The sequence below is a fragment of the Pipistrellus kuhlii genome, unplaced genomic scaffold (assembly GCF_014108245.1).
Source record: "Pipistrellus kuhlii isolate mPipKuh1 unplaced genomic scaffold, mPipKuh1.p scaffold_m20_p_3, whole genome shotgun sequence".
Taxonomy (NCBI): Eukaryota; Metazoa; Chordata; class Mammalia; order Chiroptera; family Vespertilionidae; genus Pipistrellus; species Pipistrellus kuhlii.
Window position 1 is genome coordinate 9282225 of NW_023425529.1, and position 20861 is coordinate 9303085.

The 20861-nt window shown below is 39.7% G+C and overlaps 1 protein-coding gene across 2 annotated transcripts in view; it reads left to right on the top strand.

Annotated features, from left to right (window-relative positions):
* Positions 1–4344: 4344 nt before the first annotated feature.
* PAH (phenylalanine hydroxylase) overlaps positions 4345–20861 on the top strand; it is a 47071-nt gene continuing 30554 nt past the window's right edge. Inside the window, exons 1-3 of one of the 2 annotated variants that reach the window (XM_036456680.2) lie at positions 4345–4516; positions 11031–11141; positions 19640–19823. In XM_036456680.2, coding sequence (XP_036312573.1) covers positions 4454–4516; positions 11031–11141; positions 19640–19823 — 358 coding nt within the window. In that variant the 5' untranslated portion in view covers positions 4345–4453. The remainder of the gene's footprint in view (positions 4517–11030; positions 11142–19639; positions 19824–20861) is intronic. The other variant, XM_045587585.1, reaches the window with a different exon arrangement.

Sequence of the window (20861 nt, forward strand, 5' to 3'; positions counted from 1 at the left end):
GACTACTTATTTAAACTTTCTGGGCCTCAGTTTTCTTATCTATCAAGGGGAGATGCATTGTTCATAAGGTTGTTGAGTGAAAAAATGAAATCATGCTTATGGAGAACTTGGCACAGTGTCTAACACACAGTGCACATAGAAATAAGTAGCTGTTTTTGCTTGCATGTTTACTATATGCCTTTTGTATTGCTGGTGTTCACATTTATTTCTTCCCTTAGTATACCAGCAGCATCAAGGGAATAAATGATGTTTGTAAAGCAATGCAAGTTTCTGTTGAGAAATCAGCTGACATTAATATGGTACTCCCTTGTAGGTAACTACTTTTCTCTTGCTGATTTTAAGATTCTCTCTTTGTCTTTAGCCCTTGGCATTTTAATTATTATGTGTATTGGTGTGGGCCTCTTTGGGTTCTTCTTGTTTGGGACTCTCTGTGCTTCCTGAACTTTTTTTTAAAAAATATATTTTATTGATTTTGTTCAGAGAGGAAGAGAGAGAGATAGAGAGTTAGAAACATCGATGAGAGAGAATCATCGATCAGTTGCCTCTTGCACACCCCCTACTGGGGATGTGCCCTCAACCAGGGTACATGCCCTTGACCGGAATCGAACCTGGGACCTTTCAGTCCACAGGCTGATGCTCTATCCACAGTTTTGGCTGCTTCCTGAACTTTTAAGTCTATTTCTTTTACCAGTAGAAAATGTTTTCTGTTATTATTTCTTCAAATAGGTTTTCAATATCTTGCTCATTCTCTTCTCCTTCTGGTACCCCCATTTTGCGAATGTTAGTATGCTTGAAGTTGTCCCAGAGGCTCCTTACACTATCTTCACATTTTTGGATTCCTTCTTCTTTTTGCTTTTCTGATTGGGTGGTTTTTTTTCTTCCTCATTGATTTTATTCTTGGAATCCTCTACTCTACTGTTGAATTCCTGTAAATTATTCTTCATTTCAGTTAGTATATATTTAACTTCTGACTGGTCCTTTTCATGTCTTTGGTGTTCTCACTAAGGTTTTTGAAATTCTCACTAAGATCCTTGAAAGTCTCGCCAAGTCCCTTGAACTCTCATTAAGATCCTTGAGAAAACTTATAACCATTGTTTTGAACTCTGTATCTAATAGTTTTCTTGCTTTCATTTCATTTAGTTCTTTTTCTGCAGATATATTCTGTTCTTTTATTTGTGACATGTTTCTTTGTCTCCACATTTTGGCTGCTTTCTTGTGTTTGTTTCTATGTATTAGGTAGAGCTGTTCTGTCTCCTGGAATTGGTAGAGTGGCCTTGTGTGGTAGGTGTCTTATAGGATCCAGTGGCTTGGCCTCCCCAATCACCTGAGCTGGGAACTCTAGGTACATCCCTGCGTGAGCTGTGTGTACATTCTTGTTGTAGATGGGCTTTGATTACTGTTGGTGTCACTGGAGGAGTTAACCTCCAGGCCAATTGATTGTAAGGACTAACTGTGACTACAGTGGAAGAACTGTTATGCAGAAGACATCCTATTTAAGTGGAGCTTTGGTGCTCACTGGGTCTGCCCCTTGAGTGTGTGAGTTGTACTTTGGTATAGTCTAAAGCTGTCCTCCAGGTGCACTGGCTCTGGGGCCTCCTGGGAGTTCCAAAATCAGCCTGGGACCACATGACCTAAGCTATAGATAGGTCTGCAGATGGCTGCTATTTGTATCAAGCTTGGAAGTGCCCAGGTGGGCCCAGCTGAAAAGCCAGGCAGGCTGGTGATAGTGCTGAGTCTTAGGTCTTTTACTAATAGGTTTGGGGCATGCTGATGCCAGCTGCTGCTTGCTTGAGAGATTTTAACAAAGTCTGAAGCCTCACTTTAAAAGCAAAGAAGCTGAAGCGTGGACTTGACCAAAGGTACACAGCCAATCAATGGTGGAATCTATTTGTTTTGAATCTCAAACCTGGGACTTTTTTTGGCAGATGCTTGATTCTGCCAAATAATTGTGGGAGGAAAAGAGGGTGGAGTTTTAGCAAACTCTAGTATTGGCTTGTTTCCTCTCCATCCAATAATTGTGGGAGGAAAGAGGGTGGATTTTTAGCAAACTCTAGTATTGGCTTGTTTCCTCTCCATCCATTACCCCCTCCTGGGTAAATATTAGGCAGCCAACTCAAGGCCTTGATGCCACTGATTTTTTTATATCCTTCCTGAACCTTTGAGTTTGCAGTGTTCTTTTATATACTGTTTTGCTCCTATTGGCAACAAATGCCTCATATCAGTTTCCTGATCTGAAAAATATGGGATGAATGGCATCTTCTTACCCAATGAGAAAGTCTACTCTCCAACAGCCACCCACTTACTCTAACCCTCCTTTTATTTTCTTAGGAGGCCTAGCTCTGCCTTCCCTCATTTATTTATTTTCTGTCTTCTCCACTCTCTCTAGAATGGCAACATGGTGGGGAGGCAGGGTCCTTTGTTCAGCAGTGAGTGATACTGACTGTATCAGCAGTGAAGACAGAAGTATCATTCACTGCTATACCCAAATACCTACTGGAGTGCAGTACAGGTCCTTAATAGTTATTTGTGATCACATACTTTTTATTTATTTATTATTATTTTAAATATATTTTTATTGATTTCAGAGAGAATGAGAGAGAAAGAGAGAAACATCAATGATGAGAAAGAATCATGGATTAGCTGCCTTCTGCATGCCCCTTACTGTGGATTGAATCTGCAACTGAGCATGTGCTCTGGATCAGAATTGAATGTGGGACCCTTCAGTCCAAAGGCAGACACTCTATTCACTGAGCCAAACTACCCAGGGCTATTGATTTAAATTGAATTTATTGGAGTAACATTGGTTAATGAAATTACATAGATTTCTAGTGTACAATTCTATAGTACATCATCTGTATACTGCATTGTGTTCTCACAACCCCAAAACAAGTCTCCTTCTATTACCATTTATACCCCCTTTATTATCTTTTACCTTCTCTCATCCCCCTTTTCCTCTGGTAATCATCATACTGTTATCTATATCTATTAGTTTTTTACTTAATCCCTTGACCTTTTTCACCCAGCTCTGTAATTTCCCTCCCCTCTTACAGGTAGCAGTCTGTTCTCTGAGTCTGTTTTTAGTTTGTTAGTTTATTTTGTTCCTTAGATTTCACATAGGAGTGAAATCATATGGTATTTGTCTTTCCCTGACTGGCGTATTTCACTTGGCAGCATGAAGAAAGTGGAACTGTCTTATGACCCAACAATTCCACTTCTAGGAATATATCCAAAGAAACATGAAATACTAGTTCAAAAGAACATATGATCCCCTATGCTCATTGCACCATTATTTACAATTGCCAAGATTTGGAAGCAGCCCAAGTGCCCATCAGTTGATGAGTGGATAAAAAAGCTGTGGTACATTTACACAATGAAATACTACTTGGCTGTAAAAATGAGGGAAGTCTTGTCCTAGCAGGTTGGGCTTAGTATATAGAGCACAGGCCTGTGGACTGAAGGGTCTTGGGTTCAATTCCAGTCAAGGGCACATGCCAGTAGGGGGGAGTGGAGGAAGCAGGCAATCAATGATTCTCTCTCATTATTGATGTTCCTATCTCTCTCTCCCTCCTCCTTTCTGAAATCAATAAAAGTATATTTTTTTAAAAATGAAGGAAGTCTTACCCTTTACAAAACATGGATGGACCTGGAGAGTATTATGGACCTGAGTGACACACTTTGAAATGATACCTTCCACTTACTAAGTGTTTAACTATAAGGCAAGAACTGTACTAACTGTTTAAGGCATTACCTCATTACTCTTAATATTCTTATTCTTGAAACACCCTGGCAAGGGGGCTCTGCCATCTTTTTGGGGTGAAGTTAGGTATATACCTTTAGGACACGTGGCTGGATTTCAATCCAATTCTCTCTCTCACCTTTGCTCTTTAGCGACTGGGCTCAGCGTTCCCAGTCAATCTTGCATATAGTTTTCTGAAGTCAAACCCCAGAAAGGCAGTTTGTTTAGTGGTTAATAGAAAAGGAACAACCCCCCCCCCAAAAAAAAAAAAATCTCAATTAGGGATCCTGACTGCTTCTGTGAGCAGAGGGCGGGACAAAGGATTATTTCTTATAATTGTATCATTAGAATCATCAGCAGTCATGGGCTTACTCCAATGCAGAGAACCTGCTTCCCTTGCTTCTGAAAGTCCTGGAAAAGCCAAATCACCAGCTCACAGGTGGCCCTGCGCTCCTCCCAGGCAGCTTCCTCTACCCAGGGCGGGCAGCCAAGTCTGGCCTCCTCACACCCTCCAGCCCCAGACAGTGGCCTGGAGCTCACTGCGTCATAACACGCCCCCCTGGGGGCGGTACTGTAGCTGGAGCACTGCGGGAGACACCTTTGCAAACAACCCTCTTCTCCCTGATGTCAGGTTAAAAACCTCAGCACCACGTGCTGCTGACAAACCTGCCTGTGACTGCCTGCCTAGAGCCAGAGACCTCACTTGCTAGAGCCAACATGTCAGCTGTGGTTCTGGAGAGCCGAAGAGGCCTGTCCAGGAAACTCTCTGATTTTGGCCAGGTGAGCCTCAGCTGCGCAGGGCCAAGGGGATGCTGGTGTTTCCTACTTCAATAAGCTCACTGCGATGTCTATTTCCATTTGAAGATAATGACATTGTCCAGGAAGTCGTCAGATAACATAGGTCCTCAACAATTGTTTTCCAGGCAGGACATCAGCCCTGCGTGGCTTTCAGGGGGAAAGAGCACTACTTTAGGAGTTAGGGATCTGGCCTTGAGTAGCCACCAACTAGCTGCGTGTCTTTAGACAGGTCACTCTCCCACTCTGTTGCCTGCTTTTTCTTCTCTATAGTGAAGGGTCTGATCTTTAATGGTCTGGAATGGGAGATGGGATTCTTCTCCATCTGCTCTCCTGTGATGTTTATGAAATGCTCACAGCCATCTTTTGTAGTGGCAAAATTGTGAGAAATTGCAACTTTTTTTTTTTTTTTTTTTTTTTTAATCTTTCGGAGAAAATGGGGCATGAAGAAAGTCTCAGACTTACTCAGACCTAGGGAAGGAGAACATTAAACAGAGAGGAAAACGAACAAGTTAGCCTTGGACTTGGAATGTGACTTGGGGATAAGGCCCAGGTGTTGTCTGATTCTCTGGGATTTGCTGCCTTTCTCTTGAGGTGAACAATTGCATTCTTTTATTGACTTATCACGCTCCTGAACTCTCTGGTTCAGAACAAAAGCCCAGTTCAGGGAGCAAACCTGACTCTGCAGACACATTTCATTAATAGGGTTAGTGAGAACCATCTAGAGAACAGGAAGGTGGAGGGGAGGGGATGAGTAGTTGATGTTTTAGGATAACCAGAGAAGTGGCAGAACTTTTCACACTGACTTTCGTTTTGAGTTCTGAGAAAGAAGACCTTAGAAATGTATGTGATGCTTGGAAGATGGGAGAGTTTGGGATTGAAGAGGGATGGTGTGGGAGTCAGACAAGTCCCAGAATAGACCCTGACGTGTCATCCTTTAGTTTCTGTGTTTTTGGCCATGGACTTCCACAATCATGAGGAGAAGTTAGGGACAGTCATCTGGAGAGTAAAGCTTTGTTTATAAGGCACTGAGAATAAGATTGAGACCCACAAATCGTCACTCTTAATGACTTGAAGGAAAGAGCAGGGTTTAGAACATGCCCTGGTGTCCCCTGCACATTGATAGCAGGCTATTTAACTTTGCAGAGCCTCACCTTTATTCATTTGAAAAATTTGAATAAAAGTACCCACATCCTAGGGTTGGTGTGAGGATGAAATGAAATAACTATAAAGCTCTTAGCACAGTTCCTGGAACATAGGAAAGTGTCAGTGGTATATAGCTGGGATGGGCTTAATTGTTCAACAAAATGTGTCTGGAACATTGGCAGGAGGGACCAGCACTGAGTCAGATATAGTGACTAGTGTAGCTTTGTCAGGGAGCAATGCTGGGCATGAAGTCAGGAGACCTGGGATGGGGAGAGGCCCAGTTCTGTAACTGTAAAATTGGGGAGGGGGAGTGTTTGAACTGGAATAGACTTAAGGATTCCATCCAAGTCTGACAGTCTGTGAAAAAGATATGGTTTATGCCTTCATGAAGCTATTAGCTCAGATAAAGACCATACACTGGATATAATTGTGTGTGACACAGGTTGGAAGGCATATGGTATGGCAAGCACTCTACACACATGCAACAAGCAGAACAATTCTGTAAGTGATGTTGACTCATTCATTCACCCAACAAAGACTGAGCACCTACCATGTTTCTACCCTGGAGAAACTTACATTGTATTATAGGAGACAGACAATAACAAAGTTAACCAAACGAACATACAATTTTATGCAGAGATAAGTTCTGTGAAGAAAAAGTAGTACAGGGAATGGAATAGAAGATGAAGGGAACTCAGAAATCACAACTAAGAATGATAAGCTAGTGTTCAAAACCAGATTTGACTCTGAGCCCTCCCTCTCCCCTGTACGCTCCTCTACCTCACTGCTTTCTCCTATAGACAAATGCTGGGATACAGAGGTATAGTGTGTCCATGCCAGGATGCTTGCATCTTCCTTTCAGTTGTCTCACACTGTAAATACATGTGTGTTTAACCACTTGGGCAAATATGTACCTCTTACTATGGCCCCTCCAAAGCACTAAGAATGAAAAGCATTGCCCCTGGAATATCCTTGCCAGAGTATTATTGCTTATAACTTGGAAAAAATGTCCTTTTTCCATACACAATGAATGTATTTGTTAGACACAATCCAACACAATATATTTCTATTGGTAAATGTATTGCTCAATGATCAAAATACTTTTCTTTCTGGTTCCTAGTAAAGTTCTTTCTCCCAGCCCTATTTCTTCCTACTTAGTTTCTGAGCTTCTCTTGTCTGTCTTTACAGACAAGAGTTACCTGTGTTTTAAGTCAACTCATGTGTCTATTGGAAACAAATAACATTTGGATTGTGAGCCAATAAAAACATATTCTGGAAGAAATTTGGCCAAGATCCCATGCTAAGTCAATATAGCAATGTTGAAATTACTATGAACCCAAGACCACACAATTTCACAAACTTTCTTGAGCTTCCTTTCATTTAAAGTCTCTCAGGCTTTGAAAAGAGGAGCTGTAGTCCCACTTGAATCTGCCATTAGGAGGCAGAATAAGAACTTTAAAGTTGCTGGCCTCGAGTTCAAGTCCAGACTTTGCTACTTATGAGCTGGGTGTCTTGGACAGGCCACTTAACCTTGCTGGATTTATTTCCTCATTTGCAAAACTAAACTACTTCATGAGGCTACTGTGGAAACATGTAAACCCATAGAATAGTGCTAGTTGCTGCCAAAGATGAAGCTTATTAATTGTGAAAAGTACAAAGTATGGCTCCTGGCACACAGCGGGAACTCAGTATTAATTTTACTAATACGAAAGAGTAGTGACATATCATATGGCAAATTTAAATTTGTAGGCACATTTGAGAAAAGTCGTAATTTGAAAAAAAAATGGGCTGTATATTTTTATCAGTGATTTAAAAATATTTCATGGTTAGGTATTATGTGGGATACTTTAGAAAATGTAGGTTCTAAGATCCTACCCAAGATATTTTGATTTGATTGGTTTGGGAGGGACCCAGCAATCTGCATTTGAATAAGGAATCACCAGGTAATTTTGGAGTGGAAATCCAAGGAACACTCACTGAGAAACCCTGATTTAGAAATTGTGTGGGGAGAATGGAGAAAGTGAAAGAGGCACAGGAACAGGTAAGGAGTGGTATTGAGTAACTGGTGATTAGATCAGAGAAGAGCTCTTTGCAAGAAAACTAGGTCTTCATATGGACCTTTTGTTCATAGCACAGGGAATTGTATAGAATGACTGATAATTAGGAGCCTGAGTTCTCCACCTGGGACCACTACCTGTGTGACCTCCGCTGAATCACTTTCTTTGGCCCATAGTTTCTGTATTTGAAAAATGAGGGTTTGAACTAAATGAACTATAAAGCCAAGTCTAGCTCTGTGAGTCAAAATTCAAGTTCCAAAGCAATGGAGAGGGATTGTTTCTAAAAGAAGTGAGACCCAAGACGGCTTTTGAGGAAGAGTGAGCTATTTGAAAGTGGGCGAGAGAGGAGTGCAGTGGATTTACCCCAAGGAGGAAGCCATTGTATGGTGGGGAGGTTCTTGTGGGTGAGCCTCAAGAGGCTCTTGATTATCAGAAGGAAGTATTCAATATTTTATCCCACTGGCCATGAGGAGCCTCTAAAAAACTTAGTAGGAAAAGGACATGAGCAAAATTACTTGGGTTTGATCAATGAGGATTACTAAGAGCTAGATTAGTGTGCTGGCAACAGGAACAAAAGAAGGACCTGACCCCGTCTGCATAAGGTCAGATTGGTCTTGGTGGTTGGCTGAACATGCACAGGAGTGGAAAGGGGGTGGTGATGGAATTTTGAGCATGGTACATACATATCTGAATTAAGAAGTGACATCTGTGGATACATATCAGTAATATGTCCCTTTTCCTAGAGGCCAACAAAATAAGAGAATGTTGCCAAGGGAACTAGAAACAGAGAAATCCTTTGTCATTTCAAGGAAATCAGAAAGGACTAAGGGCTCAGTGTTCTCTGGTGGGAAGAAGACTGCTGTAAGAAACTCATCTGCATATCTTTGGCAGGGCTTAGAGGAGGGAGAAGGTGTACAGAGTCTGCTGTAAATCCTGATTCATAGATAGTATTCTGGGTTACATAACAACGGGTAAGTTACCTAATTTCTCTAAGCCTTAATTTTTTCATCAGTAAAAGGAGGCACTTGGAAATGAATAAAATCTACCTTCTAGATCAAGAGTGTCAAACTCAAAGGCTAACACAGGCCAAATAAACAAGGTTTAAGTTTGTGTGGGCCGCAAAAAACCAAAAGCTTCAATTTTCATAGGAATGTAGGTTTATTTTTATAGAGACATACTGAATACAAAAGGCTGAAATAAATGAGTCATAATTAACATAAAATAATAGAACATTTTAATAAAAATTAATATTTTTTCTGGAATATTAACTTATGAGAAACTGAATAACTGTATAAATTAATAAGCGTAACGCAATAAAACTTTTTCTTGTTCTCCAAAAGCAAAATATTTTCTGTTGCGCACACCAAACAAGTCAGCCCAAGACTAATGACTTGGCCATCAGCTGCTAATATATTCTCTGCTGGTATTAGTTGAGAGAAATGATGCGCCTGTGTATAAGGCGAGTAATGGAAATGAATGCAACAGGATTATAGTAATCAGTCATCAGGGAACTTTGTAGTTCATTATTAATAATTACGTACAACAAAATATTGTAAAAATTAAGTTACAAAATTTTTATTAAAATGTTTCTTACATACCGTTATATTGGCTGGGCCGCAAAAATATTCGTCGTGAGCCACATGCGGCCCTCGGGCTGTGAGTTTGACATGCTTGTTCTAGATTGTTACAAGAAATAAATGAGATCATCCAAATGCCTGTGACATTATAGGATCTTAATAAATGATGGCTTAAAAAGTTTTAAGAAAGACTATATTATGCTCCATATAAAGATATATCGATATAACAGTTCAGTCTTCTAATTCATTTGAAATTCCTTCTAATCACACTTGCTCTGTTTCAGAAAAGGTTCTGGGGAAATCTATTTTCTGAATGAAAAGAAGTTCATCCTAAGGGCATTGGTGTTTATGCAGGGCTTATTACACCAAGTCATAGATAGACCCTGTCCGACACAGCCTTCCCATTGAGATAATGTAACATCCATTCCACTAATTTCTTTAATCTGCTTATAAGAGAGTGCTTTTCTGTATATTCTTTTTCTTCCTAGTTTTAGGTACATGCTGTTTATTTTTGGGCACACGTGGAACTTTAAATATTATTATAAAACTAATGTAACAAATTTCAGCACTTTCTGGACTGCCAATCCTAATCCCACCCTAATTTGCTGTCACATGCATGTAGAAATTGGTAGGTCCTTGACATGCTTTGCTGTTTTGTTTAAGACATCTGCCTTCAAGTGGGTAATTTGTGTACTTTTATGTATCCTATAACTTTTTCTACAGTTGTATATAGAAGATCCCAGTATACACGAACAAGTTAATGCTTCCCCAATAGCTTTGCAAAAGGCCAAGAAGTCATTCTCATGTATTGAAAATGTAATTATCATTTTTTATAGGCTCCTCTTAATATCCTACTTAAACTTCTTTATCTTTTCTTTTTTCATCATCTGAACACTGTTTAGACAGGGCTTGTCATTAGCATAATTTTACAGATGAGGAAACTATGAAGGCTAAATGATTTGCCCAAAGTATCGATAGTTCAGCTCAGAGGACCCTAACCCACATCTTCAGACTCAAAAGTCTGTGTGTTCTGTTTTTAGGACTTTCCATCCTGTATTTTTCAATGTTTTCCTGGAACACTTTTTGAACCACCACTAAGGATCTTTTATTTTTTTATTTTTATTTTTTAGTTAGTTATTTGGTTTGTTGTGTGTCTATTCAACCAAATTTTGAGCTTCTTCATCTTTGAATCTCTGCACCCTATTACCTGGCACTTAGTGGGTGCTCATTAAAAGGTATTGGATCTGCCAAAATCAGTTTGGCTCAGTGGATAGAGCGTTGGCCTGCAGACTTAAGGATCCTAGGTTTGATACATTCAAGGGCATGTACCTTGGTTGCGGGTGGGCAGCTGATCGATGTCTCTCTCTCATCGATGTTTCTGATTCTCTCTCTATCTCTATCTCTCTCCCTTCTTCTCTGTAAAAAAAAAAATCAATAAAATATATTTAAAAAAATAAAAGGTACTGGATCTACAGGGTGACTGGTGACACCAGTGAATACCTGAAGCTTCTAAAGTTGAGATCTGACCTAGGAGTGTTATTGACAATATCACAGGCCTTGACTTATTTCCCACCACATTATATACTTCTCTATAGAATCTATGCAGCCCAAGGTTTAACTAGATAAAAGAGTTCCTGATGGTCTCCTCCCTGGAGGTTTCACAGAAATGAGTTGCTAAGCCATGGAAAACATTCTAACTAAGTATGTTTAATTCTGTAGGAAACAAGCTACATTGAAAACAACAACTCCAATGAAAATGATGCCATATCACTTATTTTCACACTCAAAGAAGAAGTTGGCGCGCTGGCCAAAGTCTTGCGCTTATTTGAGGTAAGAATGTGATTCATTGCTGCCTGGGATCGTGGCGTAGCTGACTTCTGGGTCATTTTCTAGTTGGATGCAGTGAACATAGGATCTGGAACTGGCAGACTTGCTCTTTGGTGTGGGCTCTTGCATTAACTGTGTGACTTTAAGTCATTCTTCTCTCTGAGCCTCAGTTTCTCTATTCATAGTCAGAATCATTCAGATTCCTGGTTGCACACCTAGGAAACCAGCCCTGGCCTTAGATTTCTTTTATCAAACTTTTCTTGAATTAATTACCATCTTCTCAATGTTTTTACTTTTACCAGTAGTGCTTGTTTGCCTTCAGGATAGACATTTCTCTCTGGTCCCGAGGATGATTTCTTCAGGCAGGGAACCTTGGTTTAGTCATATTATATCCTCTACACACCCAAATTTTAGTATATTAAGCGATCAATTAAGAATGAAATTAAATTTAAATATAAACAAAGGAAGTCAGACTTTTCTTTTACTCTTTTGCCCTGGATTTTAAGAAGGAATATTTTTGAACTGATTAATTTTATCATGAGTTTTTTAATAAAGTGAAATCTGGTGATTGAATAAGAAAATAAATGGAGAAGAGACAAAACTCCTGTGGAGAAGAATTCCAAATAATTTAAGCAGATATTCTACTCAGAGGCGAGAACCTTCTTCAGTGTGGGTAGCACAGAGTGACTTTCTTTCACAGAAAACAATATGAGAAGAGGGAAGAATAACTTTCTGTGGAGAATCTAACAAGGAATGGCTCAGCCAGGTGATCAAGGTCAAAACCAATGGTGACAAGTCATACTGATAATGATGAGAATGGTACCTTACCTCTGCAGTCTTCCTCCCCGAAACGCATAACCACAGTCTAACTATGAGAAAACTATCTCTCAAATTTTAGTTAAGAAACAATATATAAAATACCAGATCCATAACTCCTTAAAACTCAAGGTCATAAAAAACTAGAAATAGCTGAGAAATTAATTTAGCCAGGAGGAGCCTTAAGGGACATAATGACTAAATGTAACATAGTGATCTGAATGGGATCCTAGAACAGAAAAAAGACCTTAGATATAAACTAAGGAAATTCAAATGCAGTAATATCTTTAGTTTGTGATGATGCACTAATATTGGTTTATTAATGTTTCACCACCAATATAAGATGTTAATAATAGGGAAACTGGATGCAGAGTACATTGGAATTTTCAGTAGTATACTCTCAGTTTTTCTGTCAATCTAAAATTGATCTAAAAATAGTTTATTAAAAAATTAAACTTGGCTATCCAAAAAGATAGGTGGAGTGGGAAATGTTGGTTCTCAAGCAATGGTTGGAGAAGAGAGGCAGGGTACTTTCTGAATGACAGTTTATAAAAATAATATATCTGTAAAATGCTCCTTTATAACAATTTAGCCTTTGTATTATTCAGTCAATCAAATCAGCATTTTTCCCTTGAGAGGTCAGACATTAGAGTTAATAAATTAAATAATAGTAAATAAATAGGATGTTTTCAACTTAATAAATAAACCACAAGTAACTAAATTACCCAGACTGGATGAAATATATCCAAGGAGTGTGAGTGTGTGTGTGTGTGTGTGTGTGTGTGTGTGTATACTCTAGCTAAACTTTTAAAAATTAAATTCATTGGGTGACATCAGTTACTAACATTACATAAGTCTCAAGTATGCAATTTCACAATACATTGTCTGTGCATTGCATTGTGTGCTCACCATTTGGGTGAACTTTCCCCCCCATTTTTTAATTAAGGTATTATATGTGCACGTAGTTTACCAATGGCCTCCCCGACTCCCATACATGCCCTCACCGCCCAGTGTTTTGCGTCCAATGGTTATGCTTATATGCATGCATACAAGTCCTTCAGTTGATTGGGTGAACTTCTTAAAGCATTATCCAAAAATCTGAATTGCCCTTGTAAAGATGTGAAATTATTACACCCATTTATAGAGGAGGACACAGAAGTGATTATCCTGGGTGATTGGTAAAAGGCCTGGTGTTGGTATGTAATGATTTTTTCCCCTGATGTATTTCAGAAGCTGCCCTAAACATTGTATAAGCCAGTATGCCTTCTGCTCCTCCTTACCAACCTGGCAAAATGCAGAGTTAAATTATAATTATTCAAAGTGCCAAGGCAAGGAGGAAAATCTCATTCTAGTGTGTGTGGAACCACATTAGGTAGTAAGCCAGGCTTGATTTGTCTTCATTCAACTTGGTGAAGAAGTATTACTCCATTTTATGAAGGAGAAAACTGACATTCTGTGAGGGGACCACACAGCTAAGGTGTGGTGGAGATGGGGCTGAGCTCTGCATCTCAGGTTCCAAGGCCCACAAGCTCTCTTTGAACTGCCAAATACAGCTCTCCCTGTACACCTGAAGCATCTATGGAGTTTTTCCGATGTACAAATATTCTGGCCCCATCCTCCCATTCTTTGGGGGCAGGAGGATCTTTTCTTTCTTTCTTTCTTTCTTTCTTTCTTTCTTTCTTTCTTTCTTTCTTTCTTTCTTTCTTTCTTTCTTTCTTTCTTTCCTTCTTTCTTTCCTTCCTTCCTTCCTTCCTTCCTTCCTTCCTTCCTTCCTTCCTTCCTTCCTTCCTTCCTCCCTCCCTCCCTCCCTCCCTCCCTCCCTCCCTCCCTCCCTTTCTTTCTTTCCTTCCTTCCTTCTTTCTTTCTTTTTTTTTTAAATTGAAAAATGTGTCAAAATACAAGAAACGTAATTGTCCATAATTTCACCATCTGCAATAAACCACCGTTAGCATGTGGATATATTCACTTTCATTTTTCTGTATGTATAATTATGGTTTCCAAAATTACAAATTGACATATTGTTCTTTTAAAAATATAGAACTTTCAAGATATAGCCATTGTTCTTTCTAGAGTCCCTCAATCCTGTTATCCTGCAAACATCCTGGCCACAGCATTATTATCATATTTTTAAAATATGTCTTTATTGATTTTTTAGAGTGAGAAGAAGGGGAAGGGAAAGAGAGATAGAACCACTGATGAGAGAAGAATGTTATTGATTGGCTGCCTCCTGCACTCCCCGCACTGGGGATTGAGCCCACAACCCGGGCATGTGCTCTGACCAAGAATCGAATTGGTGACCTCTTGGTTCCTCGGTTGACACTCAATCACTGAGCCACAATGGCTGGGATAGGCAACATTCTTATCAGTTTAGTATATTTCCTTCCAGTCCTTTAAAAAGCTCTATTAATGCTGACAGGTACCATGCTTTGCATATTGCTCTGAAACCTCTTTGCGTCAGTTCAGTAGAGTGGTCAAGACCTTGGGCTCTCCCACGGTGCTGTGGCTTTGGGAGAGCTGTTTGATATGCCTGTGCTTTAGTTCCTTATCTGTAAAATGAGAATAGGATAGTGTCTGCTTTAAGGGGTAGTTGTGAGGATTAAATCCTTAATGCCTAGAAAACCCTCAGTGCAGTTACATATTAAGTGTTCAGTAAGAATTGCTATATAGTTTTTTCTCTGAATGCAATGTTTTTGAGATATAAGCTCTTAAGCTCTTAATATGTACTCCATGCCTGGAAGCTTTCTTAGCCCCTATTCACACACAAAAAGTGAGGTCTGCAGGGGAGGGCAGACTTCTCCCAGCATGGCGAGGTTTCATTCCCTTCCTGAGAGCCCATCTTTTCCTTAGATGATAAGCACCAAAAGCCACCATCTCATGAAGAGATGACATTGCCTGCCAATGGGCCAGTGTCTTTGCAGACCTCAGCTAGTAACATCAGAATGCAATGCAACGCGTTTAATGTTTATAACAGAGACACACGGGTGCTGTGTTTGCATGTGCTGGGCGGGTAGTGGGAGCATAGAAGCAAATGTTTTCAGTGAGTTGGGGCCACAAGACTAGGAAGATACCAAAACCTGCACCTGCTAACCTACCAATGCCCCATTGTCTTCGGTGACTTGTTCTGCCCATTCTTTATGCATTTATTTAAACATTTTCCATAGCTCTCTATTTGTTAGCCTCTACTACTTCATGCCCCATGCCTTCGTAACAAAAACAGTCTCCTGTGAGACTTTACTGCAAGTGGTTAATGAGCTGTAAAATTAGGAGCAGGATCCTTGGAGGAGACTGCACAGAAGCAGCCTTTCTCCCCTCACCAGCCCTCTGCTAATCACCACACTGTGTATTCTCCAGGGAAGGGAACAAGCAAATCAGCAGATATGCAGAGCTCTTAAGTGACGGTACACCCCATTAGCATCATGTAATTGATGGAGACACAGAGGCTCAGGCAAAGCAAGCTGCCCAGGGCTAGACACTGGGAGCTAAACATTGCTTCAGACTTCCCCCTCCTTTTCACAGGAGACTGGTCTTTTGGAACCAAATGGGAAAGGCACAATCTATGTTTGTCACCTTCATGTCCTACACTCTATCTACCTCTGCCCAGACGACCCACGATTCCCCCTCATCAGATATTCAGTGGGCTCATGCTCTCTCCTGTATGCATTCAGCATATATATATATATATATATATATATATATATATATATATACACACACACACACACACACACACACACACACACACGCATCTCCTGTTTTCAGACCCTATATAGGTGCTGTGGAGACCGGGATGAGCCAGACAGTCATACTCTGTTGCTATAGACCTTGGAAGAGGTCAGGGTTCCACAAGCTTCCTTAACCTAGACTTGAGACAGAGTTGGTCAGGAAAGGTTTAAGCTGAAACATGAAGGGGTGGGTCAGGGGAGAGGCAGAGGGAAGTATATTCCAAAACAAAGAAACAAATGACTTGAAGTTAGAGAATAAACAGGGGATCTGGTTATGAAATCCTCAAATCCTTGGCCCTTTGCTCACCTTGTGTCCCTGGGGACAGAGGCCAGGTGGCAGGAGGCATCCAGACAGGCAATGTTTATTACTCTGAAGTTTGGACTTTGAGGCCTGCCCGTGACCCCTGGACCTGATGAGCAGTACAGGATTGACAGTAAATCATGAGGGTTGCTTTTACCCCACCCTGGCCTTAGATCCAGGCACTCGTGAGCAGAAAAATGCTTATGGGAAACATTTCTTCTTTAATAAAAATAAAAAGAGCTTTGAGTCTCACTGGAGGAGAAAGGTTTTTAAAACCCAAATGACGTTTTCATTTTATTTAAGTCCCCAAATATGGGCAATGATGTGAAGAACACTATGTAACTCACCTGCCTAAGAAATAAAACATTGTATCCTCCTGCACTCCCTCCTGAGAGGTAGCTGTGAATCTGAATTTTATGCATGGGATTCCCATACATGTTTTATACTTTGTTCTACGTAAATAAGTATTAGTGATGCAAGGCCTCATTTTGCAAGCTTTAATCTTCATAACATTGTAACTCTCCCTGCAGCTCACTTTTGTGAGGAGAGGGTGGTGAGCACTGTTTTGGAGATTTGCTCACATAGTTCTTGCCCATTCCTTCCCCCTCTCTATATTCTTTTGTGTGGCTGTATTTATTCACTTCCTGTTGGTGGATACCTAGGTGGCTTCTGTGGTTTGTCCACACAAATGGTGCTGCACAAAACATTTCGTACAGGCCTGATGTCCTGTTTGTTGAAGGGAAAAACCTTGAGTGGAAAATTAGCACTGTTTTTAGCTGCTGAACAGTTCAGAGCTGGACGCACTTGAGAAGTAGCAACAGAGAGCTTACTTTCCCCACTTTCGTTATGAAGTTACGTTAGACAGTGCTGTGGCCCATTGACTGCTTTTCGGTAATTGCTTTTCGGTGGCCTGGACTGGAACAGACCACAGTGCCTTTTTGATCATATCACTCTGGTGGCAAGAAAAGGTGTAGAAAGAGGAATGTAAGAAAAAAAGGAAGGCATTTTCTCTAAAGCCTTGAAAAGATCCTGGATGAAGCTGCTTCCCCAGCTTTCCCCAGGAAGAAGTCTCCTCCAAGTTGCACACAACCTATTTACATAAGTTAAAATATAAATAGTATTTTCCCAAGGGGTTATCATTATAACCCTGTAAGAAATAAAGTGAAATTTTCATTATAAAAGTCATAAACATTGTTTTAGAAAAGTTGAACTGTGATAAAAATGAAAATAGGAAGAAGGAAACAAAATCACCTCTGGGGTCATTATCTGCAGACCACCAGTATTCCCATGTCATGCAATGGCCACTGGCACTTTATTTTATATAAGATGTTGTTGTGAATAGTTTTTCTAATAGTTGTGTCATCTCTACTGAGTGGTTACACTATAGTCTACCTACCCGTTTCCCTATTGTGAGAACTTAGTTAGTTTATACACCTTGGTAAAGTATGTTCCCATAAATTAAGTCCCTAGAATAGCACAAACTGATTTTGGGGTACAAATTGTTTTATGGCTCTTCCCAGAGGCAGTGCTGTGGGTGGTGAGTACTAACAGCCTATGATCAGCCTTCCAGCCCTTCCTCCCCCTCCCACCCTCCCCCATGCCTTCCACCTCTGTCCTCCTTAGTCAGCAGGGAAGCTTGCCAGAGGTGTGGCCTGTCCTGGCTATTGACTTTGCTTTTTGTCCTCTGCTCTCCAAATGTCAGGGATTGGTTCTTTCTTCTTTTTGAAGTTTCAACTTATGTAAATAGCCGGTGGAACTCACCCACTCTCTTTCTTCCTGAGCCAAGAAGGATGACAATATTCTTTTGTTTGTTTGTTTGTTTTGTTTTGTTTAGAAAGTTACCTCTGTTTGCTTAGAAAGCTTCAAAGCAACTCTATCTCTCTGGCCTTCTCTCCTCCACCTTCTCTCTCTCTGGTCCATTCTCATGTGGGGTAACCTGGAGTCACCATCGGGCCTATATCCTCTGTAGCTGGTGCCCACAGATAACCATGAGTCTGAAGTTAGAAAAAAATAGGCCCCTGTCTCCTATAACTTTTGCAGAACCCCTTCATCTCTGATTTCACTCTGTACTTCTCCTTTAACCTTCTCAAAGGGTTGTGGGCCTGCACAGAAAATAATTCTAAACTCTAAAGTGATATTTAAAGTGAAAAATATATTCATATTGTAATCATTTGTGTTCTCTTTGCCTGCCATTAACCATCAAGGGCAAAAACCCCCACAAAACTTCTTAAATGATAAAATTGATTAATTTTGTGTTTTGAAGTTGTTAAGTTATTCAAGTTAAACATTATTTTTCAGGGTATATTCTATCTATTTAAATGTTTGGGGTAACCCTATTTATTTGCTTCTTTTTAAAAAATATATTTTTATTGATTTCAGAAATGAAAGTAGAGGGAGAGAGATAGAAACATCAATGATGAAAGAGAACCATAGATCAGCTGCCTCCTGCATGCCTCCTACTGGGGATTGAGCCCACAACTCAGGCATGTGCCCTGACTGGGAATTGAACTATGACCTCATGGTTCATAGGTTGACACTCAACCACTGAGCCACACTTGCTGGGCTATTTGATTATTTTAATAAAGGGTAGAGGGTGCCCCTTGGATGTCTTTACAATGAGCAGCACTCTCAATGAAATAACAGACTTTCTGAACAAGTAGCAGATAACTTGCCATGCTTTAAAATTTCACACCAATTTAAGTAACTGACTTTTTAATTACAAATTCATAATAGTGAAATCTCACCAGCTAACAACATTGAATTTGAGTAGGTATATCAAGTAATTATTATTTTTGTGGTATTTAATACAAGCAGCTTCTCCCCTTCTCAATGAGCCTTATGTGTCCACTCTGTTAAATACTGAATTATGTTTGTTATTTATCTCCCTATAACTTGAATAAAAGCTTTTATAAAGAGAAGTACCTTTGTTTTGTTCACTGATATAGCTCAACAACCTAAAAGAGTAAGGGGTACTGCCTACACATTTATTGTATATTTGAATAAAAATATGAGCAGTAATTATACTAAATACTTTTTACTGAGCATTTACCATATGCCTGGCAGTGTACATGTATCATGTTCCAATAAATTTATGAAGCAGGTGTCACTTTTATCACCAAATTACAGATGTGGAAACTGAAGGTTAGAAGCATAAAATAAATTGTTTCAAGTGTTATAGCCAATATAATTGAGGACTTAGATTTAAACCCAATTAACTTAACTCCTATGGACCCTGTTCAAGCAGAAAAATGTTGCTTCGATATTACCTATTTATTGAGATATTTTATTGAGATTCTATGGGATTTCATTTGGTAAATGGAGTTTTCCTATGTAAATATTTATGGCAAACACTGTCCTAGACATTTGAACCAAATCAACATTTATGGTTGAAACTCTAGGTGATGAGCAGATTTCCATGTGGTTAAATTCTACAGTATTGGAATTATATCATCACATCTTGCCATTTGTTATTGGGTTTTGTAAAAACAAAAGAAAATAGGCAAATTGTTCAACTTCAAGGACTTTCTTCTTCTCTGATTTGGAAAATCTTATTCGCCATCTGTGTGCATTTCCTGTATGGTGTGTTCTGCTCTGGTTTGGTGTGTTTGGTCTGTGTTCATGCCAACAACTGTTCTTTTCACATGCCCAATTCTGTTTTCTAGGAGAATGAAATAAATCTGATTCACATTGAATCCAGACCTTCGCGCTTAAAGAAAGATGAGTATGAAATCTTCACCAGTCTGGACAAGAGAAGCGTGCCTACTCTGGCCAACATCATTAACACCTTGAAGCATGAGATTGGTGCCACCGTGCATGAGCTTTCTCGAGAGAAGAAGAAAGACACAAGTAAGAAAGAGAGGAATTTTGAAACCCTAGTTACTCTATATTGTGTTCATAATAATATATACTCTAGAAGACCATTGGGGGTTTAAGCAAGAGGATATAGGTTAGGGATCTAGATGAGAGCCTAGCATATTTTGGACATTTAGTAAATGTTAGTTCTTTCCCCGCTTCCTCTGGAGAGTTATTATATTAATTGTTTTCTTTCTGCTGTTGCCATTTTTATATATTTTTCATTCTTGAAGGGGGGGTATGCTCTCCATCTCCTATCTCTATAGGGAGGATGGTTAGAATGTCTTGGGTGCTTTTTATGTAAACACAACTTCAAGACAAATTCCATGGTCATTGCCATTTCAACCAAAGAGCTCTCCCCACATCCTTGCCATAGTATGTAGATTCTGTAGCAACTGCCTGCCCCTTGTCTTAGAGCTTTCATTTCTTTACTTGTCTTTTTCTCTAGATTATGAGCTTCCTATAGGCAAAGGGAGTATTTTTTTTTAAAAAAATATTTATATCCTATGAGTTTAGCCCAGTGCTTAGAACACAGGTGCTGAGCAAATATTTGGGAGTGAATTATTAAATCCAGGAGTTGTCAAGACTTGCCCTGTCTCCTCATTGACTTACTGAAGTGTTGCCCATTGATGACCCCTGAGCAATAAGTCAACAAAGTAGGGCTATAAAGTGGGGTTGAACAGATTTCAGTTCAAGTCCTACCTCTTCCATTTAAAGACTTTGAGACCCATGCAAATCCCTTTCACTGCTCTGATCTCAAATTTTCAGGGGGTTTCTGTGAGGGTTAAATGAGTTCACACATATACTGCCTGTCTGGGAATGATTGTATGTGGTTGTTGTTACTATTATGCACACCCTAAAAGGAATACAGAGGAACCATGTGATTGCTTTTAGGATCAAAACATATTGAGATAAAACTATCCTATATAATAAAAGGGTAAAATGCAAAATGATTCTAATGGTGGAACAACTGGTCGCTATGATGCACACTGACCACCAGAGAGCAGACGCTCAATGCTGGAGCTGTCCTCT